The following is a 27,914-nucleotide window of genomic DNA, read 5'->3' on the forward strand; positions in this document are numbered from 1 at the left end:
ATTTTCTAATATATATATATATAACCTATTTTCTGATATATTTAACCTATTTTTGATATATATAACCTATTTTCTGATATATTCAACCTATTTTCTGACATATATAACTTATTTTCCGACAATTATAATATAGTATCTGATATTTATAATCTAATATCTGACCATTATAATCTAATATCTGACTATTATTATCTAATTTCCGACCATTAAGATTTTTTTTCCTCAATTTTTTTTTGTTTGTATGACCAGACTCACGTGAGTCCGTTCTACACAAAACTTTTACTAGATTTTTTATAGATTAATAAAAATTAATGGTAAAAGATTTTAAAGTTTGACCCAAATATTGATTTTGGAGTAAAAATATAGGGACAAAGAGAGCACTACGTAATTCATATACATCTTTTTTATCCGGGAAAAAATTGTCAAATACAACCAGCGAAAGTACTCGTTTTGTGGGTTATAAAAGTATTCAGATATTTATGGTTTGGATCTTTTTGAATATAAGGTTTTTTTTTTCTTTTACAAGGAATATAAGGTAATTTTAGTTTATGTCTCTTTGGTCAATATCGAGTACATGGTCAATTTTAGATCGAGTATAGTCTAGTCAGGTCACTTTGGGTATTGATACAATTCCACTTCAAATCAGGTAGATTTTGAGATTCGGGTCAATTTCAAGTCGTTGTTTTCAGGTCTCGAATCAAATCATTTGGGGTCGAGTAATCGGGATCGGATCAGGATTGCCAGTTGCCTAGATCTATCATTAATGTGAAAGACTCATTTAACAATAGATTGTTATTTTTTTTACAAGTCATTTAACAATAGATGTACTACACTACTACGTATTATGAATTAGGTGGAATTTATCAATGCGTGGTTCCTGCACGTGGATGCACGATCCGCATGGTGCATCCCTTCAAAAAAAAAAAAGCGGAAAGAACATTGTATAGAAATGTAAAGAACATTTAGTTAAGTGAAAAGAACATGTTATAGAATTGTAAAGAACATTGTATAGAAATGTAAAGAACATTCAGTTAAAGTGAAAAGAATATGTTATAGAATGTTAAATAATGTTCTTTATTTTCATGTTCATTACATTAAATTATTATTATAGGTGATCAAAAATTCGGGTCACGTCGGGCCGGGCCTTAACATAATATCTCGTGTCCAAACCCGGAAAATATAGCAGGCTTTTCGGGCTTTTTTTGGATCGGGTTTGGATTTTTAACTAAAAATACATTTTTAGGCTTGCCCAAACCCACCTTATTTTCGGGCCGGATCGAGTTGGGCTGAAGTTGACCACCTCTAATTATCATGTTATTTATTAATATTACATATGTTCTTTAGATATATATAAAGAACATAAAGTTTGATGTTTTTTTTACAAAATAGCTATATGTTCTTTTCAAAACAACTGTATGTTCATTACAATACAACTATATGTGATGTTCTTTATAAAATAGCTAGATGTTTTTTATAAAATAACGGTATGTTTTTTACTAAATAACTAAATGTTCATTCCGCCTTTTTAAAAAGAAAACGGATGCACGGAGCATTGTGCATCCGCCTCCATGGAAAAAATTTCAGGAATTTATTTACCTTAATTATCATTAATGTGAGAGACCCATTTAACAATAAATGTTTTCAGATTTAGTTGAAAATTAACATAATAAATTATGTGATGAGGGATTGAGGGGAGGGGAGGGGAGGGGAGTATTAAATCTCATCTTAATTTTTATATTTCTTGTGAGTTACTTCTCTTAGTAGTAAATATGACATAACATAAATCGAACTGATAAGGTTCGTGTTTAGATACCGGCTAAAGTTAGGGGAGTAAATGAGCGGAGCTAAGTACTACCTTATTTATGTTCAAGTTCAGTTGGCTTAGGCGAGCCCAAGCACATAACAAAATTGAGCTTTCAAACGAGTTCAAAAATATGTAATAGCTTGCCTATCATGCCATATTCAGCTGACTACTATGAAAATGTCTACTTAATCCGCTTTTTATCTACCTATTTATATAATAGATATGATCAAAATTATAAAACTTTGACTATATTTTGTACGTAGTAATTACTAAGATTAAAAGCTATCATATGAGATATTGTTCGATTTGTTACAATTTGTATCTTCATATACTTCGCTGATACAAAATTAAAGATATTAATAGTCAAGTCTATACTATATATTAAAAGGGGTTACTAAACAAGCCTATATGTCACGTGGTGCCCTCTCAATTAATCGAGTATTCATTTCAAGTGTTTAAAAATATGGATTGTACAAGATTTGAACCCACAACCTTAAGGTTAAAAACTAAAATGTTAGCCACTAAACTATCAACATATTGGGTTTGTTTGGTAAATGGCTTTTCATTGGCTTTTGGCTTTTTCATTTGGTCAAACATCCAAAATTTGTGTTTGATAAATGGCTTTTTTAGCCAGCTGAAAAGCTGGCTTTTAAGCCAAAATGAAAAACTTACTTGGAGTAGCTTTTGGCTACCTAAGTTACTAATAACATTCAATAGCCAATTTTACCGAACATGTTTTTAGACTAATAAAAAGTCAAACAGCCAACATAAAAACCAATACAAACAGCCAGTCAAACAAGCCAATCAAACCAGCCAACAACCAGCAGCCAATTGCCAAACAAGGCCATTATATATTACTCTACCAAAATTAAATGTAAATTAGGATTTCAATCATGGTATTAATGTAGTAAATCGGAGCAACATTCGGACCTAAAAACTATAATTTGTACATTAAAAACTGTGCAAAATACAAATAGAAAGATAAAAATTAAAAATAGAATGAAAGGACACCAAATTTCTATATAAAGCCCAAGTAGTGCCCATACTGCTACTGCCCAATGCAAGCTTTTAAGTTTTAACTAGCACCATCAAATATAAGTTACGCACACAGCCGTTACTCTTTCCTCTCTAAAAGAACCCTACAAGGCTTCAACCACCTTAACGTACCCCCCTCCTTTCAAAACTAATGGCACCAGTCCTTAGCGACGAGGACCAACTCGCCGCCTGACAAACAAATGGGTTAGCCACTATCCTAGCCATTGGCACCGCTAACTCGCCAAACGTGATTTATCAAGCAGATTTTCCTGATTTCTATTTTCATTATACCAACAACGAGCATATGAGTGATCTCAAGGAAAATTCCAAGCTCATATGTATGCTTTTCCTTTTTTAATCATCTTCTTTTATATTTCCTTGACTTTTTTATTTGCTATACTTGGACTTTAAGACTTATGTACATTCATATACTTTAACTAATATTGATGATACTTCTTCCGTTTTTTTAGTTGACACCATTTGACTTTTACACTATTCACACAACACGCTTTGACTTGCTTTTGTGGTTTATAGATACGATAAATATATTCATGTGAGATCTTATTTGAATCGTTTCAATATATATTTTATTGATATCCACTTTTTAGATTACAATGTTGATAATTAGAGATATTAATCGTTAAAAACATACGTTAGCAAGCGTGATAATAGAAAGGTGTCAACAAAAAAAAAAAAATAGAGGAAGTATATAATTAGGAAAAATATAACCGTCTTGTTAAATTCACCTCATTTATATTCTCATTATTTGAAGTTTTCATGATAATTTTTATACATTGGCAATAACAGATTTTGATGATTGAAATAATGCATGAACAAGTGTTCATAAGAAGTGTTAGCAACTTACAAGTTAGGAAAAAATAGAGGAAATGTATACCTTTTATTATTAATGGGGGATTGTGGTTAAGTGTTGACGCATAGCTGCTATTTACATGCCAAGTAAATAGTAGCCATACGACAAAATAGTGGTGAATTTTTTTTTTTCTAGTGGTACAATATTTGTACCACTGTTACCTAAAATAGATATAAATAATACTACTAAAATAGCTTATACTCTATTAGTACATTAAAAATTTCATTGTAAGTATAATGGTACATTAAAAATACCACTGTAGATAAAGATGGGCAACGGGCCATGCCGTGCCGCGGTGGTGGGTGGGCCGTACCTAAATTTGGCACACCCCAGCCCACGGCCCACGTGCCAGACCGTGCCACTTTTTTTTTTTTAATTTTTTTATATAAAAAATGTAAATTAAAAATGATATATATATATATATATAATTTAGTACAACTTAATTTTATATAAATAATATTATTAATTTATGTTTATGTTAATGTTAATGTATTTTGTTTTGAACAACTTTATTTTAATTAAGGTTATATAAATTATTTATCTAATTATGTTTAAGTTTATATAAATAATTCTATTAATTTAGCAAAAAAACAACAATACATTTAATAAAAAAAAAATATGAGTGCCGTGCCGGACCGTGCCCGGCCGTGTCCTCTTGCCACGTGCCGTGCCGGCTTGCCGACCCACGAGCCGGCCACCGTGCCGCCCGCCGTGCCTCGTGCCGTGCCCGTGCCGATTCCCAGATTTTTGTTCACGGCACGGCCCACGGCCCACAGGTGGGCCGCCATGCCGTGCCGTGCCGAAATCGTGCCGGGCCCGTGCCGGCACGGCCCGTGCCCATCTTTAACTGTAGATATAAAAAAATCTCAAAAACTAAGTGAATTTACCAATTAAACCTCCTATATGCATCCTAAACATATAGGAGCTATGTGCCTAGTTGCACTCTTGTCACTCTAGACTTCATACTTTGTATTATCTATAAACAAATGCTATTAATAACACGATTTTATGTATTTAGGTGAGAAATCAATCATCAAGAAGCGTTACATGCACATAAGTGAGGAGATCTTGAAAGAAAATCCACAAATGTGTGACTACAACGCATCTTCGTTGGATGCTTGCGAAGCGATCCAAGCTACGGTGCTTACGAAACTCGGGAAAGAGGCAGCCGTAAATGTTAGGATATAATTATGTTAAGTAAGATATATTTTGTGAATATATTTGTATATATCTTGTTAGGGGTTTTTGGCATGTTAGGTTAATGTTGTAAGCCTATATATATGTGTTTAATGGTAAAGGCTCATTAAGCCGTTTTCTCCTAAAATTCTTGTGAGTTTAACATGGTATCAAGAGCCCTCTAATTTAAAGAATTTTTTTTTCCTTAAACACAAATCCTATTGTTCTTTTTTTTTTTTTTTTTTTTTTTTTTTTTTTTTTTCTGGTTGTGCTTCCGCTTGTGTTGCTCTTTTATTGTGTTGTGATGACTGGTGGTGGTGATGATAATGTTCTGCCTCCCAAGACACCTCATTATGAACCGTTTTCTGCCTACTATCTTCATCCGAGTGAAGGTATAGGGGCTGTGATTAGCCCTATTATGTTGAAAGGAGATAACTATGAGGAGTGGTCTCGTTCTTTGCGCAATAATCTTCGTGCTAAGAACAAACTTGGTTTTATTGATGGAACTATTACAGTGCTAGGCAAGGAGTCTCCGGATTTTGATCAATGGGGCATTGTTAACTCTATGCTCGTTGCTTGGATTGTCAATACCTTGGATGTTTCGGTACGTTCTACGGTTCGTTTTCCCGACCATGTCAAAACTTTATTGGATGATCTACGTGATAGATATTCCCTTGGCAATGGTCCGCGTATTCTTGAGTTGAAGGCTCAGATTGTGGATTGTAAGCAACGTGGTAGGCCGGTGGCCGTATATTTTGGTGAATTGAGGAAACTCCAAGATGAATTAGCAAGTTATTGTAAGTTTCCTAAGTGTAAGTGTGAAGCTGCCTCTGAATATGCCAAGATTCTTGAAAGTGAATTACTTCATCAATTTTGTATTGGCTTAGACTCAAAAAAATTTGGGAGTATTGTGTCGACTCTTCTCATGATGGACCCAATTCCATCCTTGAACGTGGCTTACGCAAAAGTGGTGTCGGATGAGAGAAAACAAACCGTTTATGATTCTCAAGACTCATGTATAGAGGTTGTGGGGTTTGCGGCCTGGGTTCTGCTCAAGGCAGAGTTGCTTGGTCGAGTAGTAGTAGTGGTGACGCTCGTACTTGTGATCATTGTGGAAAAAAAGGTCATCTAAAGGAAAAGTGCTTTGATTTAAATAGCTAGCCTGATTCTTTCACTTCCGGTGGGCGCGGTGGTCAACGTGGTGGCAGGTCTGGCCGTGGCGGCAGCCGTGGTGGTCGTACGGCAGATTCTGGTGGCCGTGGTTTTGCTGGGAATGTGAGTGGTTCTCGACAGTTAGGTGCTCAAGATGTTAATGACAATGATCGTGGCTCGGCTCCTACTTTAACTGATGAACAGTGGCAGCAATTTATGAGTGCAATTAAAAGTGCAAAGCCCGCTAATTCTTCTTCTGATCAGACTTCTCATGGTATGTATAGTTCGAATGAGTGGATAATTGATACCGGAGCATCAAATCATATGTCGGGTGATTTGAATTTATTTTTTGATTTGTGTGATATTTTATCTCCCGTTGGTTTGCCTAACGGAAAAAGTACTACGGCCACTAAAGAAGGAAAAATAAAATTAAGTGATGGTTTAATTTTAGAAGATGTTTTATTTATTCCGGAATTAAAATGTAACTTGCTGTCAGTGTCTCAATTATTAGAAAAACATCAATTTATTGTTCTTTTCACTAACAAACTATGTACTATTCAGGACCGCACTTTGTAGAACCTGATTGGAGCGGGGGTGCAGTATAATGGGGTCTATCTCTTTCAGCCGGTTCGTGCTCATAATTTTCAAGCAAATTCAGTAGCAATCCCAGATGCAAGTATGTTGTGGCATAGGCGTTTAGGTCATCCTTCGATGAAAGTTGTTTTATCTTTACCTGGAGTAGTTAGTAGTAGTAAGAATAAAAAGTGTGGTGTTTTTTTATTGTCATATTTATTTTATGGGTAAACAACCTCGTAACTCTTTTCCTTTAAGTATGAATAAAGTATCTGGTTTATTTGATTTGATACATTGTGATATTTGGGGTCCAAGTAGAGTATCATCTAGTTGTAATGCTAAATATTTCCTTACTATTGTCGACGATTTTTCTCGTGCTACTTGGGTTTATTTGATGGTTGGAAAGTATGAAGTAGGGAAATTAATTTGTGACTTTTATGCTTTAATCAAAACCCAATTTAATAAAAAGATTAAAGTGTTACGGAGTGATAATGGACAAGAGTTCTTGAGTTTGAAACCTTTCTTTGAAAAAAAGGCATAGTACATCAAACTTCGTGTGTAGATACCGCTCAACAAAATGGTCGTGTTGAAAGGAAACATAAGCATATTTTAAATGTTGCTCGGGCTTTACGTTTTCAAGCTAAATTACCAAAATATTTTTGGGGAGAATGTGTTTTGGCTGCGGTTCATCTTATTAATTTGACCCCGACTCCTATTTTAAAAGGCAAGACGCCTCATGAATGTTTGTTTGGGAAACCCCCCTCTTATGATGAAGTACGTGTTTTTGGGTGTTTGAGTTATGTTGTGAATAATTCTCGTAGTAAAGATAAATTTGATTCAAAGTCTCGTCGTTGTATATTTGTTGGTTATCCATATGGTAAAAAAGGGTGGAGGTTTTATGATTTAGAGACTCGCGAATTTTTATAAGTCGTGATGTGCAATTTATTGAGGACAAATTTCCTTTTATTGAGTCATTTAATGAGTTAGAAAAAATACAATGGGAGAATTATTTTAATCAAATTCAGTTGTGGGATGATGAGGATTATGTTGAAGAAATGCATGTGCATGGGGTTGACCCCACTGGTCGTATTAGTAATGCAGACACTTTGCATGAAGTTGCTCCTAATTTAAGTAATGGCAATTTAGGAGTAGCTACTTTAAGGAATATTAATGATGATGCAGAGGTGGTTGGTGCTAGTAATGTGTCATCATCAGGTGCTAATGCTAATGCTCCTACTGTTTTGAGGGGGAGTTCGTCTACTAGTGGTGAGCAGGTGGACAATAATTCTGCTACTGATGTTGAGTTCGGTCGTGGTCATCGTACTAAATTTCCCTCTTCGAAGCTTCGTGGTTTTGTGACTAATACGGTGGTTCATCAGAAAATATAACCCACTTCCTCGACAAACAGTATTGCTCTCGCTCCTCCATCACGTTCTTCAGGTAAACAATTCGATATAGCTTGTTATGTTGATTATAACAATTTTTCTATGAGACATAAATGCTTTCTGACAACAGTTACAAAGGGAAAGGAGCCTTCCTCATTTAGTGAAGCTATGAAACATGAAGGGTGGCGTAAGGCAATGAAAGACGAAATTGATTCACTCGAAAGAAATGGTACGTGGACATTAGAAGACCTACCCCCAGGTAAGAAAGCTATTGGTTGTGGTTGGGTGTATAAAATTAAATATACATCTAAGGGTGAAGTAGAGCGACTTAAAGGTCGTCTTGTTGTGTATGGCAATCGTCAGGCAGGTGTTGATTATAATGAAACTTTTGCCCCTGTAGCAAAAATGGGGACTGTTAGACTTTTTCTTTCTGTTGCTGCTTCTTTAAATTGGGAGTTGCATCAAATGGATGTTCATAATGCCTTTCTTCATGGAGATTTGGAGGAGGAAGTGTATATGCAGCTTCCTCCAGGTTATAATTGTTCTACTCCAGGAAAAGTTTGCAGGTTGCGTAAGTCTCTATATGGTTTGAAACAGGCTCCTCGACAGTGGTTTGCTAAGTTGTCTAATGCCTTGAAGTCTTATGGTTTTAAACAATCATATGCAGATTATTCTTTGTTCAGTTATATTCAGGGTAAAATCTCTCTGCATGTTCTTGTGTATGTTGATGATCTGATTATTGCGGGTTCTTCTCATGACACAATTACTCGTTTTAAAAATTATTTGAGTTCTTGCTTTCATATGAAAGATCTTGGTGTGTTGAAGTATTTTTTGGGCATTGAAGTTGCTCGTGGTCTGGAAGGTATATTTTTATCATAGCGTAAATATGCTTTGGATGTGTTATCTGAAGCAGGAATGTTAGGCTGTAAGCCTATTGATACACCTATGGAGCAAAACCAGCATCTGGCATATGCCGAAGGGGAGCCATTCTCTCCACATGATCAGTATCATCGCTTAGTTGGGCGACTTGTTTATTCATATGTAACTCGTCCAGAGTTAAGTTATTCTGTTCATACTCTTGCACAGTTTTTGAGTAACCCACAGGTGCAACATTGGGATGCGGCAATCAGGGTACTTCGCTATATCAAAGGAAGCCCTAGTCAGGGTATATTGTTGCGTCCTATGAAGGACATGTGTTTAACGGCTTTTTGTGATAGTGATTGGGCAGCATGTCCTTTGACTCGTCGTTCTTTGTCTGGTTATATGGTTTTTCTTGGTCGTTCCCCTATGTCGTGGAAGAGTAAGAAACAACCGACAGTATCTCGTTCTTCTGCTGAAGCTGAGTATCGTGCTATGGCCGTTACAACTTGTGAACTAAAGTGGTTGAAATCTTTGTTGTCATCTCTTGGTATTTTGCATCCCAAGCCTATGAAGTTGTATTGTGACAGTCAATCTGTTCTCCATATTGCTAAAAATCCTATTTTTCATGATCGTACTAAGCATATAGAGGCAGATTGTCACTTTGTTCGTGATGAGTTGGTGAATGGTAATCTAGCTACTGCGTATGTTCCTACAGGTCATCAGTTAGCAGATATTTTGACGAAGGCACTTGGAAAGCGACAATTTGGTTTTCTTCTTAACAAGTTGGGCATTCGTGATTTACATGCTCCAACTTGAGGGGGAGTGTTAGGATATAATTATGTTAAGTAAGATATATTTTGTGAATATATTTGTATATATCTTGTTAGGAGTTTTTGGCATGTTAGGTTAATGTTGTAAGCCTATATATATGTGTTTAATGGTAAATGCTCATTAAGCCGTTTTCTCCTAAAATTCTTGTGAGTTTAACAGTAAAGGCCATAGAAGAGTGGGGGCAACCCAAGTCCAAGATAACCCACATTATCTTCTGCACCACCTATCGTTAGCATACCCGGGAGTGATTACCATCTCACAAAGCTTCTTGGCCTTAATCCTTCAGTAAAGCGTTACATGCTATCCCAACAGGGTTTCCATGCAGGTGGAATGTCTCTTCGCCTAGCCAAAGACCTTGCAGAGAATAACCCTGGAGCTCGCGTGCTTGTTGTGTGCTCCGAGAACACTGTCATGTTGTTTCGTGGACCTTCAGAGACTGACATGGACTCTTTGGTAGCTCAAGCTTTCTTTGGAGATGGAGCAGGGGTTGTGATCATAGGTGTTCACTCGTCGTGTTTTTCCAACGAGCATCAACCTATCTATCAGCTGGTATCGACAGCTAGGACAATATTGCCGGACTCAGAAGGGGCACTCGAGGGGCACCTGCGAGAAGCTGGACTAACGATACAAATTTGGCCAAATCTTTCAGAAATAATATCTCACAACATTGAGAAGGCCTTAATAACGGCATTTGACCCTATTGGGATCAATGATTGGAACTCCATATTTTGGATCAGTCATCCTGGAGGACCTGGAGTTCTAGGCCAAGTGCAATCAAAACTTGGGCTCAAGGATAACAAACTTAGCACAGCTTGGCACATCCTTGGTGAGTTCGGAAACATGTTTGGTGCAACAATAATTTTCGTAACGGATGAGATGAGGAAGAGATCAGTGAAAGAACACAATGCTACTACGGGTGAAGGGTTGGATTAGGGCGTCTTGTTTGGGTTTGGCCCTGGCTTCACTATCGAAACCATTGTCCTCCATAGTTTTCCTACTTAATACAGTATTAATTAATCTAGTGAGTGTCCAAGGCTATATCTCATATCGTTACAGTACTTAACGATCTACTTCGTATAAAAGAAGTACCCTTTTTGAAATTTCCATGTTTCAGACTTTCAGTTACCTTAAAACAAGAAAAGAGCAATATCATGATACAAAGCCAATTTAAGCTAAATTTATGCTAGACAGGATGGTTGAACTTGTTTCAGCCTTTCAGGTCAGGTAAGTTTGAAATAGGGATTTTGATTAAATTTATTTGTCAATTCCAATTTCAAAATTTGATAAGTAGTTAAAAACTTTTAACTGAATAAAAGTGTTCATACCCTACAATTTGATTGAGTATCCAAGTAATATCAGTTTTAGCCAAAGTTTCAATCCTCATTTGACCACAAAAATCAATGTTTAGTTGCATAATCACATGTATTGCAATGACTGAATTTTCACTTTGGGGGCAACCCTTGGTTGCATCTTGCATCATAGTTCCATCCACAAAGAAAAAACGATGTGCTTGTAAGTTTTGGTCGGTTTGGAGAACAACCAGACAATGCTAATGAAAATCGAGAAACATTAACCTCTTTAGGCGATTGCTTCATTACAGGACAAAGTTGAGATTTGAAAACCTACTCAATCAATCTACAAAAAACCCAAAGAGCTATAACATATAGCTGCTAAACATTGGGAAAAGGCAAGAGTGAACCAGAAATCAAATAGGGAAATGATAAATACAACAAATTAGGAGTGACAAATACAACAAAACTATGGTCTTTTCTCGGAACTAATCCTACATATAATTTATAGCCCTACTGACTTATGCGCTGTAACTAATAAGAGAGAGAAGAAACTGGGAAATGTTCAAAATCCTCGCCTTTGGGATAAAGTATTTTACCATAACAAGTGGAAGCAGATAGAATCAAGAGGGTATGAATTAAACAAATGAGACTTTTCTAAGATAACAGAATCAATTTGACAATAACGGAGAGCACTATATTATAACTAACTAGAGGAAGTGCTGCAAGTGTTTACCCCATCTTTGCAATCACTAGTGAGGTCATTGAAGGTCTCGAGCTGCTTTTTTCCCCTCAAGAAAACTTCAGTGTCAACTGATATCCTCATGTAACCATCGAATTCAACAGGAGCCCCATTGTTGAGTTTAGTGGTCTCAGAAGACCACTCACTGTTTTCTGCCCAAAGATCCTTGTATTCATCAAGAAAATGGGTTGTGTACTTGTCTTTCAATGGGTCAAAGAACGACTTGTCAGGCTCATTTGTTGCAATATAGAGGTTTCTTCCTTCATCAATCTTGTCCTTCAGTGTTGTAAGAAGAGAGCCGGGTGATGTATCCCTGTCAAGGTTAGGCCAGAGCTCTTTGTTCATTGTTTTCTCTCCTCTCACAATATGAACAGAGTCATAGTCCCAGTTTAGCCTTGATGCGATTGCAGAAACAATGTCCATCAACCTTCTTGACTTCCACAACATGTGCCACGGTCTCTGGATAACAGATTCTGCCTCTCCTTCACACACGCGGTACCAGTAATTGTCCGGCTCAACGGTACCAAACTTTCTGATGACTAAAGTATCCTTCAGATCCTTGAGTTTCATTGGAGTAATCCTAAAATCTTCAACAAGATGAAGACTCAGTCTATCTTTCCTCTGCCACTTATTCCAGTCAGTCCAAAACTGGAGTTGGTCCAATACTGAGGCTTCCTCTTTAAGATGCTCAAAATCAAAATAGAATCGAAAATCTTTCCCTTTCTCATTTTGACCCGTCTTTGTGTACATAGATGATAAGCATATGCTCAGGTCCATGATCAAAGTACGGTTCAAATACTGAGCTTCTCCAAGTGCGCACAAGAAACTCCAAAGGTAATGATTCATGCTCTTACAACGATCTCCACCCCCAGCATAGTACAAGTATTTGCCATTCTTGAATGCTGCTTCTGATTCAACAACAGGAAGACTATCATTTACCATCTCCCCAACAACCGGCAAAGCACCAACTTCACCTTGTTGGCCTTCTTTCTCAAAGACAGCTTGTTTCTTTGGCTTCCTCTTCCTCGCATTAACTCCACTGTGATACTCACCAATATCAGTCACACTCAAAGAGCAATTCTCAGCCTTAGAGATCACAAATCTCCGATAATCCTTATAAAGTGATGCAGTCTTCCCCTCTTTAGGCCTAAACCGCCACGCCATATCACAATTATTATCATCCGAACCACGGACCGGCTTCCCAAATCGATAGAAATGGATATCCTTAAACTTCTCAATAGCAGCCCTCATCATAGTATGGAAAACTTCCGGGTCCTTACAATCAATCGCTTTACCAACCTCACCCCCACAATCAGTACCAGTACTAGACGCGAATTCAGCATTATCAGCTACATCAGTAATGTTTATAAAAGCGTTAAAAGCAGTCTGATTCGCCGCCATGAAATCCTCCCCAGTCTTTAAGACAGTATTATCAGACTCGAACGTTGCATTCGAGTTCGATGTAAGGAATGTGGACATTTTATCAGACGGGTGGAAAAGGGGATCCTCGGGTTCGTAAGTGGCAGCAATTATGGTGAAAATCAAAACCCCAACAACAAAGATACTAAAACACACATTTCCAATCATAGCTAAAGCATGTTGACCCAAGTTTTCGGGCCTCAAACTCCCAGTCCTCAAAAGAGGAGAACGTCCCATCATTTTTACCTATTACAGCTTCAACCCAAAACCCTAAATTTCACTGAAACCCAGCAAATCAAATTGACAGCAAAATCAGCAAAAATACTCAAAAATTGAAATCACCAAGAACAAATCATCAAAATAAGAAATTAAACAAGAAAACAACACGAATTAACCCAACAACTAAACACACAAAATCTCTATATTCAATATACAATTACTTTACTAAATTTAGTAATTGTGACAAAACTAAATTCAACAATAAAATAGCAAAAAGAAAATGAATCGATCTACAAAGAATATGAAATTGAGATCTAAAAATGTAATTAAAAGATCTAAACCAACAAAATTTGCACAAGAATAAAAAGAATTAAAGGTGAAAAATGAAATAATCCATGAAATGTCATACCTTTTGCATTGCAGCTGAAGATCTGAGCCAAGAAATTGTTTTCGTCGCTTAAAAAATGGATAAGCAAAAATGTCGAAAAATGGTGAGAAAATATGCCGAGATTGCCGACGCTTTGGAGAAGTAGTGAAGAAAGTGAGAGAAGTGGAAGTGAGGAGTGAGAGTGTAAGGAGGATTATTATTGAGGTGAAAGTGAGTTGTTGAATTGAATGGATGGGTTACACGTGTTGAGATTAGTTGGAATGGATGGTTAGATTTATAGTTGATTAAATGATTAGTGTTAAATAAGTATGATTAATGGAGGTGTTTAAGGAAAATGGGGAGGGTCAAACATCATTCACTTACTAGTTACTACCGACAGTCCGACATCATTGTTATAGAGAGATTGAGAGAGATGTTTTTTTTTTGAGGAAGATTGAGAGAGATCTTGCATTGCTGCAATGGAGGATTTTTTTATTGGCAAAATACCCAAAATTATACTCCTTCTGTTCTTAAAAAAATTAATTATACTCTCTTTGTTCCTAAATAATTTTTTTTTTTTTTTTTTTTTTTTTTTTTTTTTTTTTTTTCAAATTCCAAATTGTTGTGAACTTGCTGTGAACTCTTACTTTTGTCACTTATTTTTTTTTTTATTGATTTCAATTTAGTATAAATAATTTCAGTTCACTTTTTATTGAGTATAATTTCAACTCAGTAAAATTAATTTCATTTCAACAAAATTAAGGTAATTGTTGTTTCAGAAAATAAAAAGAAAAAAAAGTTAAGTGAACCGTGCTGCGAAATCTTACTTTTGTCTTTTTTTTTTTAATTTTTAATTTTTATTGATTTCAATTTAATATAAATAATTTATATTAAATAATAAGTTAAGTGAGTAGCTCAGGCTTTGTCCCAAGATACTACTTTTATAGTTGTGCAACTGCTAATTTATTTTTAAGAGCATTTAATAATAAATAGTATGTTTGTAGTATTTATTTTCGATACTTTTATAGTATAATGGTATTTAGTGTGCAACATTAAAACATAATTGGCTATTAGCCTAGATGGTTAAACAATAACGTTGCTTCCACGAGATCAAGTGTTTGAACTTTTTCATCCATATATTCGATTTTGGAAATGCTTTTTAATATATATAGTATAGATTAACATTATTTGAAGATTTGTTTGTTGAGTACCTTTACCATTTAATGGCAATTATTTTTTTTAAAAAAAAAATTCATCTTATGAACTCATTTGAACCGAACAGTTAAACCAAAATCCTAAACCCCCCCCCCCCACTTGAATCGAACCGCCACCCACCACTAACCGAACTGAAATTATTTATACCAAAAATTTTCTTTACAACAATATCGGTTCACGTTCGAAATTTCAGGTCAACTCATCGTTCTTCAAGTCGCACCTCTCTAAGTTTGAAATCATCTACTGTAAAAAATTAATTACAGTAGTTTATCTCCTTAATCAATTTTTTTTCTCCCAATTAACTCCACTCCAAATTTCCAGGTACATTATTTAGCATTATCCAATCTTTAATTTGTTGAACAGTAATTCTTTTGCAGAATTAATTTCTTTCAATATTTAAACTATATTTGTCTGATGTCTACTCTCATCTTGTAATCCTTTTTTACTTCAAATTTTCTCTGATATTACGCAAATTTTGCACAACCCATAATAAATTAACTATTTCTAATTCAAATATTATATCTGGGTATTAAAATTACAATTGATTGTTCATATTTGGTTTGTAAATTGTAATCAATAAAAATAACAATGAAATTTCTAAACTAAAGGCAGAAATTGGGAATTCTGCAAAAAAATTTCCTTAAAAGAGTTACAAAAGATAAACATTTTACCACAAAATTAGGCATAGGTGAACTTACAACTTGCTATAAGGGCACTTTAGAGAATGGAACAGTGGTGGCAGTTAAGGTGTTAATGCCACGTAACGCGGATGTATAGAGTTAAGGGTATTGATCAGAATTATGGCTGAAATAGGCATCTGAATGTGGTTAAATATATAGGTAGTTGTGTTAAAGATGATCAGATAGTCATGGTGTACGAGTTTGTGGAAGGCGGTAGCTTAGCTGCATTATTAGGTGATTAAATTTCCGAGTTAAACTGGTCTATGAGAGCTTCTATATGTCTTGGCATTGCTTGTGGTCTTGAATGTGTTACTGTATTTTTTTTTTTTTTTTGGTTGCATCGCGACTTTAGGCCTAGCAATGTACTTCTTGACAGTAGTTTCAATCCTAAAGTTGTTGGATTTTGGGAAAATTTATCCGGATTATATGTTTACTCATCGTTTGGCTTTCAAGGGAGATGTTTATGCATTTGAGGTTCTTCCCCGTGAAGTCATTATCGGTACAAGGATTCCACAGTTTGTGAGAGATGGCAAGGACAGTGGGGGTGTCGCGGAGTGTCTGAATGTTGGCAAGGAATTGGTGGTTTGAGCTTGGCAACTTGGTCAAGATGGTAGGTTTCTGGAGATAGTTGATCCCACTTTATCTGAATTTTCAGAAGAGGAGATGATCAGATAAAATGATTTATCAATGTTGCACTCTTCTGTGTCTGAGGTTTCGCTCTTGCTCTCCTGATGCTGTGGTTTCAGTACAAACACTCAAAACAAGCTAGAGCAATCTTCCTAGTCCAGCACTTTTGATGAAGTCAACCAGTCGCCATCTTGGTGAGCATTTTGAGCAATTACTTATTTTTTTGTTCTTCTTTTTGATCAGTGATGATGTTTTGAGCAATCTCTTAGTTGGCTTTGTGGATTCTGAAGGTGCCAATGAACATAATTAACTCATATAATCATATATAGTACGTATTTGATTCAGAAAAAGCTTGCTTTATGTGCATATTATCAATGCTATAAAAGGAAATTGTGGTCTGATTGCTAGTATGAAATGATATTGGACAGAAGAGTTGCAAACCACTTCTATTTCTTGTTTATTGGTAACAAGGCAGAAGTTGCTTTTCATAACAATTTTGGAGTATGAGTACAAGTTAACATATTTATCCTGATGTTTTTGATGATCATGGTAGGTTTTTTTTTTTTTTTTTTTTTTTGTCTGGAAAAGATTAGAAAAACCATAGATTGAGCTTACTCTATAATGTATATTTGAAGTGTCTCACTGTGCTTATTAGAAGATAAACATGTGATCTTTCTAGGACCTTGTTTTTTGAACACTAGTGTGTAACAATCTAGAACAGATATACTGAAAATTACAAGAACCCTTATTAGAAATTCGACGAAGATAAATAGAAAATTCAAAGTTTAAAAGATTAATTATTCAGAAGAGATCCTCAATCAAGATTTTTTTTTTTTCTTTTCTAATGGTGTCTGTTGTGCTGAACTCATTATCAGCTCAGGTAGTTTTATTTTCATGAAATCTACTTCTGGACTGTGGCCCAAGTTTCTGGTGGCTGCTGCCCGACTTTTTGCTGTGGTTGCTGTCATATTTAGCTATTATATATTCATGTGACTAGATGAGAACAATTAATTAACCCTTTATATCAACATCCCCAAAAAAAAAAAAAAAATGATTGGGTTGATATACAAGCTTTTTAAACAAATTAAGCATGTGGATCGTGGATGTCAACTACCTTGGTAAAGTCATTTTTTTTTTGACGGAATAGTTGGTAAAGTTATGTTGAGGCTCCTTATATACTAAAAGACTAATTATGCACAAGAAACCTACAATAAAATATATATACTTCCTTAAGACAGTCCAACATTTCACTGTCCTTAGTAGGGGTATCTTTTCAATTATTATGACAGATAGCCATGATATTAGATAACAATATTACTAGTAAAGTAGTACCTATCTATGTGTGATTTTGTTACTGAAATATATGAAATACTATTGAAGAAAATTTATTAAATGCTTACAATACTTGGTCTATACTCCATAGGGCTGCGCATATCAAAGGCAATTATAGATTTATGTTCTGACAATATAATGTAAAGTGACTGCCAAAAAAAAAAAAAAAAAATTATACTACTTGTACATTGTTGGCTTGTTGATATACAGTACTTGTATTTATGAACCACTAGCAACTACTTCCAAATCTCCAATCCCACTTGCAGTATTATATGACCATCTGTAATTTATAGATTTTAATCAGAAATTCAATTTTGCTCACCTACTTTATCAATAAAATTAAGTACGAGCATATTTAGACTTACTATAAATTTAATCCCAAGTTGTAATTTTCTTAGTCTGCATTCAGTTAATATATTCTTAATCAATTATTTTTGTTATTATCATAAACCAAATAAAGCCTAAACTCCTTTGGCCGGCATTAAATTCTTTATTTTAACTTTCTAAAAAGAGCATAATAATATTGGCAAATTGCCATTTCAACTTCTTTATATGTACTTAGTTTTTTCTTAAAAAGTCAAATCTGGCCACTACTGTCAGAAAAAAGGAAGAAAAAAAGTCAAATTTGGTTGGTGTTTTGCTGGTTGTATACAAAGTTACTATATATAGAAAGCAGCCAAAGGAATGAATCAAAATTCAATTGCCAAAACTATGAGAAACCAAACAAATCTCTTCCTTCTTCTCTTTGTTTTCAGTTCTTTTGCATCAGTAGTTTTAGCCAGAAATCATCTGTCAAGAGGCTCTTCTTTAGCTGTCAAAGATTCTGATGATGGCCTCCTCATTTCCCCTGACAGAACCTTCAGCTGTGGATTTTCGAGTTTCGGAACCAATGCTTATTACTTCTCAATCTGGTTTACAAATTCAAAGGAAAGAACTGTTGTTTGGGTAGCCAACCGAGACAAGCCAGTTAATCGGCGTGGCTCTAGGCTAACTCTGAAGAAAAATGGTGTATTGTTGTTAACAGATTATGATGGTTCAACTGCTTGGGAAACAAATACGACGTCAACAACTGCGGAAACAGCAGAACTTCTCAACACAGGGAACCTTGTTCTTAAGGATAATAGTGGTAATATTCTTTGGCAAAGCTTTGATTTTCCTACTGATACTTTGCTTCCTCATCAACTGTTTACTAAGAACAAAAGATTGTTGTCTAGGATAGGTCCTCGGATGTTTGGTTCCGGGTATTTTAGTTTCTTTTTTGATAATGATAATGTGCTTAGAATGATTTATGATGGACCTGAAATTTCTAGCATTTACTGGCCTAATATTGCTTTTGATCCCTTTCAAAATGGTAGAACAACTTATAACAGTAGTAGGATTGGCATGCTTGATGATAAGGGCACCTTTTCTGCAAGTGATCAACTACAGTTTAGCTCTTTAGATGTAGGTTCTGGGATCAAGAGACGATTAACAATGGATTTCGATGTGAATTTGAGGATTTACAGCTTAAATGAATCGTCTGGTTTTTGGAATATAACCTGGCAAGCAGTTTCAAAACCATGTGATATTCATGGTCTTTGCGGTAGAAATGGAATTTGTGAATATACACCGGAGCCAAAATGTAGTTGTCCGCCTAGCTATGAACCCACTGATATAAGTGATTGGAGCAAAGGGTGCAGGCCGAAATTTCATAGAAGTTGCTCTGACTCTGAGTTTGTTGAGATCTCCCACCTCGATTACTATGGGTTTGATCTCAACTACACTAAACCTGCTTCTTATGAGCTTTGTAGGCAACTTTGCTTGGAAGATTGCCGTTGTCAAGCATTTAGCTATCGACTAACTGGTGAAGGAATGTGCTTCACAAAAAGTTCCCTTTTCAATGGAGTCAGGGTGGTTACTTTTCCAGGTAGCTTATATCTTCGATTACCAAGAGGTGCACAGACATCAGAACCTGCAATCCTGAATGTGTCTCGTCTTGTTTGTGGAAGTAAAATAGTAGCACTGCCAAACACATATGACACAACCAATCAAAGATTCAAGTGGGTTTATCTGTACTCATTTGCTACTGTCATTGGTGCAATTGAAGTAGTCCTTTTAGTAATAGGGTGGTGGTTTCTTTTTAGGAAGCATGGTCTTTCAGCTTCTATGGAAGATGGATATCGTGCCATTTCAAATCAGTTCCGGAGCTTCAGCTACAGCGAGCTCAAGAAAGCAACGGTTAACTTTAAGGAAGTTCTAGGAAAAGGAGGATTTGGTACCGTTTACAAAGGTGTTCTAGGAGATGACAGAGTAGTTGCTGTGAAGAAACTAGAAAATGTGGTCCAAGGAGAGGATGAATTTTGGGCTGAAGTGAGCACAATTGGTAAAATCAACCATATGAACCTTGCACGAATGTGGGGTTTTTGTTCCGAAAGAAAACATAGGCTCTTGGTATATGAGTTTGTAGAAAATGGATCATTGGACAGGCACCTTTTCTCAGCCAGAACTGTTTTTGGCTGGAAAGAGAGGTTCAAAGTCGCATTAGGCACAGCTAAAGGCTTAGCTTACCTTCACCATGAGTGCCTAGAATGGGTTATTCATTGTGATGTCAAACCTGAAAATATACTACTGGATGAGAATTTCGAGCCAAAAATTTCAGACTTTGGCCTTGCAAAGTTAAGTCAAAGAGGGGGTCATGGTTCATCAGAGCTGACTAGGATCAGAGGCACAAAAGGTTATATGGCTCCTGAATGGGCAATCAATCTTCCCATTACTGCAAAAGTCGATGTCTACAGTTATGGAGTCGTGATCCTAGAGCTTGTAAGGGGTATAAGACTATCGAGTTGGGTAGTAGATGATGAACACTATGGCATAGAGGAAATACCAGAAATGGTAAAATTTGTTCGGTTGGCTAAAAGGAAAATTCAGAATGGAGAAGATTCATGGGTAGAAGACTTGGTGGATCCAAGATTGGAAGGGCGTTTCAGCAGGAATCAGGCTGCTATAATGATCGAGGTTGGACTTTCTTGTGTGGAGGATGATAGAAACAAAAGGCCAACCATGGAATCAGTAGCGCAAGCTCTTGCAGAATGTGAAGACGAAATGCTTATGCACCTTCCTGGCACTCTGTGACTCGATATTCATGTTCATCCTTATCTATGCACGGGTGTTATCTGAATTATTCGTAAAAAAATTATTGATTTGTTTCCGTTTTTGTATTTATTGTAAATGTTATGTGGAGTATGAATGATAATTGTAACATTTTTTTCTTTTTTATGGACTTGGAAGAATTTTTTGGTAATTTGATTTATTTTAGCAATTTATTTATTTTTATTTATTTTATTATTATTATTATTATTTTTTTTAATAGTAAGACCATACAAACAGAATGGAGAATGGAGATAATTCATGGGAAGATGCCTTTGTAGACCCTAGATTTGAAGGAAATATCGAAACAGGATGGGAGAATTGAGATTATTCATGAGATTGAGGCTGCTATGATGATTGAGGCTGGACTTTCTTGTGTGGAGAATGATAAAATCAAAAGGCCAACCATGGAATCAGTCATGCAAGCTCTTGCAGAATATGAAGACGATATACTTAAGCACAGTCCTGGCCCTTTGCAACTCCAATCTATTCTCACAGTAGCTCTTACATGAGCTCCCATGTAACATTTACCTTCAGAGTTGCAGCTGTTCCAAGTTTTAATGTACCTCAGCTGTATGTAATACATAAACACTGAGCTGTGGCTTTTCGTGTATCTGGTAGAGTATTCTTCTGCATGTCAGAATATTACCCTGCAACTGCTTAGGCTTCATGCTCTATTTCAGTAGTCCTCTTCATGAACAAAAGGAAAATTCTTAAATCCTCAGTAGACAGCAGGGACTTCATTGTTAGACCCTATGCCACTCAGAGTTAATTTACAGCAACTGGAGGCCACACAAATAGGCTTCAGATCAATCCTTACATGTTGATCCGCGGTTACTGATTTTGTTTTGTTTTGTTCTCCACTTGATATTTGTACGCATACATTACATGCACCGGTAGAATCAAAGTCTGTAGACACAATAGTCTAAGCATAAAGTAAGGCAAAGCAGTCATATGCACCAAAAACATTGCCACTTGCCAGTAAAGGCAGTAAGAGTGATAAATACCATCAATTCATGCTCTATTTCAGTTGACCATATAAACTAGCAGCTTGTAATTCATGTTCAGCATAGCAATACGCGCCAACTCCAGCTCTAAGAAAGGGTTAATGATCACTTGATGTAAAGTTAAATACCAATTTATCCCTCACCATTAATTGAAAAAATACCAATAGGGCAAGAGTGTGTTAAATTTACTAAATCCGCGAATTGAACACAACTAGATGCAAGTTACTCAATTGAAACAATGTAGTAGCGAGGAGGGTAATAATGCAATACCAAAATCAGAATAAAAATGTAATTGGGGTGAGAGAGGCTCGAACTCTCGACCTCAGGATCACTCAACATAGCTATGAGACCTACGCGCTAGCCAACTGCGCCACCACCCCATTAATGATAAGAAATAGAATATAAATTAAAAGTATTATAACAATAATCAATTAGAAAACCCAAGCTTTACTATTCAGTTTACAAAAACAGAACTGTCATTTTTCTATCCTGCTAGATTTTATTCATATGAGACTATACACAAGTATTAATTAGCTAAAAGTTTTCGCTCAATCTAATTAACCATAACCTTAATAGAAGAAACACTCTTGAAATTGCCATAGTTGGACTAATAAGATCGTTTAGGCACGTCAAGAAGTGCTTCCTATGAAACATAGGTAACATTTGGTATAAAGTAGGGGTGTCAATTCGGATGATCAGATCGGGTCTGATATGGTCGGGTCAGGTTAAATCAATTATTAAAGTTAAGTCATATTAAATTGTTATGTCCACGCAAGTCTAAATCTGAATTGGATATTTTTCGGATCGGTTTCAGATTGGGTCAGATCGGGTGTGCTTTTGACACCTCTAATATGGAGCATAACAGGAGGACCGAGTCGGACCTTCATTTTTGAACAATTTACCAAAAATATAAAATTCTATTAAGGGGTTCATTGACATGACACAACAGGACAAGTAGGTCTACATGATATAGTTTACACGAATATTAGTCAACAGTCAACAGTCAACACAATACACTTGTTTAAAAAGAATATGTCACGTGTACATTATTTGTCATTTATGATTCTCTTTACACCAAAATAAATACTCGTAAATAATTAACAACCTTCGTAGCACGTAGCATGTTTTTTTTTTTTTTTTTTAAGGTAAGGAGAAAGACCCTGACCGTACCTCAACCCTCACAGTTTTTTTGGTCCGGTATTTGCGGGTTAAACACTTTGAGAGTGAGGGGGAAGGATAAGGGATCCCCACCCTCAAAGTATCTCTAGTGGGAATTGAACCCTCAACCTTAAAATTGAAAAGTGATAATCTTACCACTAGACCAAACTTACCTTCGTAAATAATTAAAAATGTGTGGTAACACGTAGCATGTGGTCAAGTAATAAATACTAAGAACTATATATATGTACGTGCTTGACTCCAAGAGACTCTTCATATTGAGGCTCATAGGAGTCCCATCCCCCTAATTTTCTTAAGTTTTAAATTATAAAAATGTATTGCCTTAAATACATACTCCTTTTATAATGTCAAAACTAGTGTTTAGCCCGGGCGATGCCCCGGGTCATATGTTATATATTACTAGCTTAAGGGCCGTGCCATGCACGGTAAGTCTAATGTTTTTTAAGAATATTAATTATATCCAACAAATAAAATTTGATTAAACATATATACACATCAAATATATAGAAATTATAATGTCATAATCTATATTAATAGGCAAAGCAAAAAATTAAACAAAAATGGATTTTTTGGGCTACCCAAGCCCGAGAATTTTTTTAGGCAGGGTTTGATTTGATAAACATAAAAAATTAATCAAACAATAGACTAAAATCTCCACTAAAACTATTAGCAAAAGTGCACAAAACACACACATATATACAAAAGGAAATGTCAATTGTCACTACGTCCGGTACGGTGTGTCTTTCAGTATGCACAGATCATTTATGAATGACAAATGTAATAAATTTATCATCTCAATTAAGTGTCTCTACAAAAGATAATATTTTTTTTTGCTTTTACTAAGATATTGATTTTTTAATTACGTAATTTATAAAAAAAAAATTGATTGATATTTTATCTTTCCCTAGATTTAGACATATGATATAATTGTCAAACACAACATTTATTTTATAATAATACTATACTCTATAAATCCTTAATTTGTGATAATATATACGTAGTAGTAAAATTTCAAAAACAAAGTTGTAATTAATTTGAATATATAAATATATTAAAATTGAAATAAAATATTAGCTAGAGGTATTTGAAAAAAAATAAATTAAGTGATGTTTTGAAGTAATTTCTTTAACATTTATAATATGATCGAATCAAATTATTATGTTTTTGGCAAAATTTAATAATACTCCATTTAAAAAATAATTAAAAAGTAGTTGGAATAATTATTTAGGTAAATGTGTATAGAAAATAATAAACACCAAGTAAAAAGAATATATATTTGTCATAAAAATAATATCAAAGATATGAAAAGATATTATTATAGAATAAAATATTAACAAACAAAAAAAATGTTAAAAAGGGAAGGGGTGTTTTGAGGGAAAAAATAGTACCAGGATGTGACACGTGTCACTCCCGGTGTCTGTTTTAGTATTAAATTATTGATATATTGAAATTGAAATAAAATATTAGCTAGAGGTATTTGAAAAAAATAAGTTAAGTGATGTTTTGAAGTAATTTCTTTAACATTTATAATATGATCCAATCAAATTGTTATGTTTTTGGAAAAATTTAATAATAATCCATTTAAAAAATAATTAAAAAGTAGTTGGAATAATTATTTAGGTAAATGTGTATAGAAAGTAATAAACACCAAGTAAAAGAATATATATTTGTCATAAAAATAATATCAAAGATATGATTATAGAATAAAATATTAACAAAAAAAAAGTTAAAAAGGGAAGGGGAGTTTTGGAGGGAAAAATAGCACTAGGATGTGACACGTGTCACTCCCGGTGCTGTTTTAGTATTAAACTAGCTTATTAGAACCCGTGCCATGCACGGTAATTAAAAAAAAGTTTTTTTTTTTTTTTTTTTTTTTTTTTTTTTTTAAATATAAAACTATCATCGACATAACATAACTATAACATAGGTTGTGTTTAGTTTCTTCTTATCTTGCAAATATAAAATTAAACATGGAATATAACAAAGAACAATTAGAACACGAGTTTATTAAAATTATGTATTACACCCAGTGGGTTGGAATAATAATCCTGTTTTAATGATATTTGGTTATTTTTTTTCCTTAACAAAATAAAATAATATGAAAATATTTAAGAATTTTTTTTTTAAAAGTGCATACATAGATTAGAGTTTATAATGTTAAGCTATATTGTATACTCTCTTCATCCCATTATGTTCTTCGTAAATATTATAATTAGGTGAGAAACCAATTAAAATATTTTTTTTAAAAAAATCCCATTTTATATTAAAAAAGAGATTTTGATCAAAATATTAAGAACATAAAAATTACACCGGAAATTAACTACTGTGCAGTTAATACCCTTTGTAATAGTGGAAAACATAAATAAGTAATATATAATAAATAGCTGAAAATTAAAAAAATAGAATAATGTTATTTTGTCCAAGAAATAAATAAAACAATGTTATATCTTTATCCAAGAAGTACTTCATAAGTTATTAGTACTTAAGTAGGAAAATTTCAAATAAAAATAATATTTTGAAATTTCTCAATGAAAAATATTGCAAGAACAAAATAGTAATAGTAATAGTAATAATAATAATAATAATAATAATAATAATAATAATAATAATAACAACAACAATATAAAAGTAGTAGATTTGGAAAATATTTATTACAAATAAAAAAAAGTATGTGAATAAAAAATAACATAATTATATGATTTGGTGAATATTTTGTGTATAAATATAATAAGTAACATTGGGAAGATTAAGAAATTTAATAATAAATAAAAAAAAATATTAAAAAGGAAAGGGGGGAATTTTGGATGGAAAAAACAACACCAGGAAGTGCCATGTGTCATTTCTAGTGTCTGTTTTAGTATTATAAATACTATATACTCTGTATATTGATTGTATTATATTTACATTGAATACTTATTGAATTATTTTTTGAGTATCTTATTTTTTTTTACAAAAAAATTGAAGCTTGTGCTTTTCCGTTATATACTCTTTTTTATTTTTTTTACATATTGATGACGAGGTTGGTAATTGGCTTAGACGCTTAAGTAGTCATCCTTGTTATAAAAGGTTGGGTGTTCGAATCTCCTTAACCTGAAATGTTGAGAAGCTGACGTGGCGTAACTAAAAAGAGCCTACGTGGCATATCGACATTCTTAAGAACGCCTTTTAATATAGAGTATAAATAGTTAAATATCTATTTATAACTAAATTAAAGGTCGAAGGTTAAGGTTGAAACCTTATCAATTACGTTTTGTTCAAAACTAATCTCTACCAAAAATACATAGTTAATTGGTGCTACGAAAAGGGGAATGGATCTGATAGTATGACAGGCTAAAGTCGTAGTCACCCAATCAAAAATAATACCTAAATCCACTAACTATGCAGATAGGGAAGAAGGGTCGAACCACAGGGAAACGAGTCTTTCTCTTCCTAATTAATTATTATAATCTAAATTATTAAGTAACCAAAAGTTGTTATTTAAAGGAACTATACTACGAAGAAAATGAGTAGGGAGAAATAAAAATACGGAGAAATCAAATAATAAAAGACCTAGGGCATAGGTTCACCAATAAATAATATTCCAGGGTAAAACATAACAATCAATCATCAATGCATCAATTAATCAGATCATAAAGGGCTTTCGCTACGTATTACAATCACAGAGTTAATTTACCGGTATTAAATCTCATCTCTCGAATCTCGACTTAACCATTTATAAATTAGTCCGCCTATTGAAACTAAGCCTAAACATCAATTCTCATCTCTCGAATCTCAAATCAATATTGCTAAACTCATATGAATTAAATCTAGCCAAATCTAACCGCATAGCATTAAATCAATCAATAGGAAATTAATCAAGCATTGACAATTAACAATAATAAATTACCCCTTTATATTATTTATGGATCCCCATAACCCTAGAAAGAAAATTACTCACGCATAATTAAATATAAACTAAACAAAGCAATTAAACAAGTCATGATGAAAGAGAGAGAATAAATAACTAAGATTAAAGGAGAAGAAATCGTTACCAAAGTTGAAGGAAACAAAAGATGGAATTAAACAAAGAGTTGTAGAGAAAGAAAATAATACTAGAGTTTAAGAGGAGAGAGAGAGAGAGAAAAAGAGAGAGAGTAAGGGAAGGGAGAAAAGAATACTAAACTCGCTTAACAAAAGCGTATATAAACTAAGCTCGAAAATCCTAAGTTAAAACAACTTAAACGACGCTTAAACTTCTCCTCAGAAACACACGTCCGATCGGGCGAGGCACAGACCGATCGGGCCCGCCTTTTTTTCTTCGTGAGCTTCTCTTCTCGCGCCCGATCGGGTGCGGCACCGCTCGATTGGGCGCGCCTTCGGGCGGAGACCCTTGCACCGGGCGGTGACACTTCAGGTTACTTGGACTCCTTGTTTAGGCTTGTAACTCGGCCCAAACCAAATATCCTCCTTGGGGCTTTAATCATTCGGTCCAATGCCTCATCTTCTCATAAGTCGAGCCCTTAATCACCGGTTCAATGACTCTGACCGATCTTGGGCTACGAAAGATGGTCGTGCTCCTCCAATGCTCGTAGTCGCTTCATAAAATCTCGGGAAAATGCTCCAAGAGTGCAATTCACTATAAAACTCAACCAAAACTACGAAAACACTAGAAAACACATATTAGTAATAAAGTGGCTCTAAAGAGCCAAAAACACTACCAATTATGACCAAGGGACGGAGGCAAAACACTATATAAAATAGACATATCACAGTACGTACGTAGCAAAAGTGTTGGTCAGATTATGGAGTATAATGAAGATGGATGGGTAGACTTTATGAGAGAGTTATGGTCCGGTAGATACAGAGATCTAGATAATGCCAATTTGCCATGCATTATATTGATGTGGGCTTTAATTTGGTTATATGGGATGGCCTTAAAGAAAATTTCTCACAATAGAAATATAAAACTTCTAGATTTTAATCATTCTCTAACGAATACACTTTGGAGCTTTAAGATTAATCTATCACAAGCTTAAGTTTCGTCA

The 27,914-nt window shown here is 34.6% G+C and overlaps 2 protein-coding genes, 1 non-coding gene and 1 pseudogene across 3 annotated transcripts; 2 read left to right on the plus strand and 2 right to left on the minus strand.

Annotated features, from left to right (window-relative positions):
* Positions 1-3,038: 3,038 nt before the first annotated feature.
* LOC145580783 (chalcone synthase pseudogene) lies at positions 3,039-10,690 on the plus strand (annotated as a pseudogene).
* A 692-nt stretch (positions 10,691-11,382) lies between these two features.
* On the minus strand, positions 11,383-13,924 carry LOC145582920 (uncharacterized). Its single transcript, XM_081639974.1, has 2 exons — positions 13,767-13,924; positions 11,383-13,418 (listed from the first exon to the last, which is right to left on the minus strand). The coding sequence occupies exon 2, from the start codon at positions 13,376-13,378 to the stop codon at positions 11,684-11,686; it is 1,695 nt and encodes a 564-aa protein (XP_081496100.1). The 5' UTR covers positions 13,379-13,418; positions 13,767-13,924; the 3' UTR covers positions 11,383-11,683.
* A 4,338-nt stretch (positions 13,925-18,262) lies between these two features.
* On the plus strand, positions 18,263-20,899 carry LOC145581868 (putative receptor protein kinase ZmPK1). Its single transcript, XM_081638901.1, has one exon. It carries the CDS (start codon positions 18,263-18,265, stop codon positions 20,687-20,689), a length of 2,427 nt encoding a protein of 808 aa, XP_081495027.1. The 3' UTR covers positions 20,690-20,899.
* A 1,105-nt stretch (positions 20,900-22,004) lies between these two features.
* TRNAM-CAU (transfer RNA methionine (anticodon CAU)) lies at positions 22,005-22,091 on the minus strand. Its single transcript is given in 2 exon segments — positions 22,005-22,040; positions 22,054-22,091. It is a non-coding gene; the product is annotated as a tRNA-Met (tRNA).
* Between the last annotated feature and the right edge of the window lie 5,823 nt (positions 22,092-27,914).

Source organism: Chenopodium album, chromosome 15 (assembly GCF_948465745.1).
Source record: "Chenopodium album chromosome 15, dcCheAlbu1.1, whole genome shotgun sequence".
Lineage (NCBI taxonomy): Eukaryota > Viridiplantae > Streptophyta > Magnoliopsida > Caryophyllales > Amaranthaceae > Chenopodium > Chenopodium album.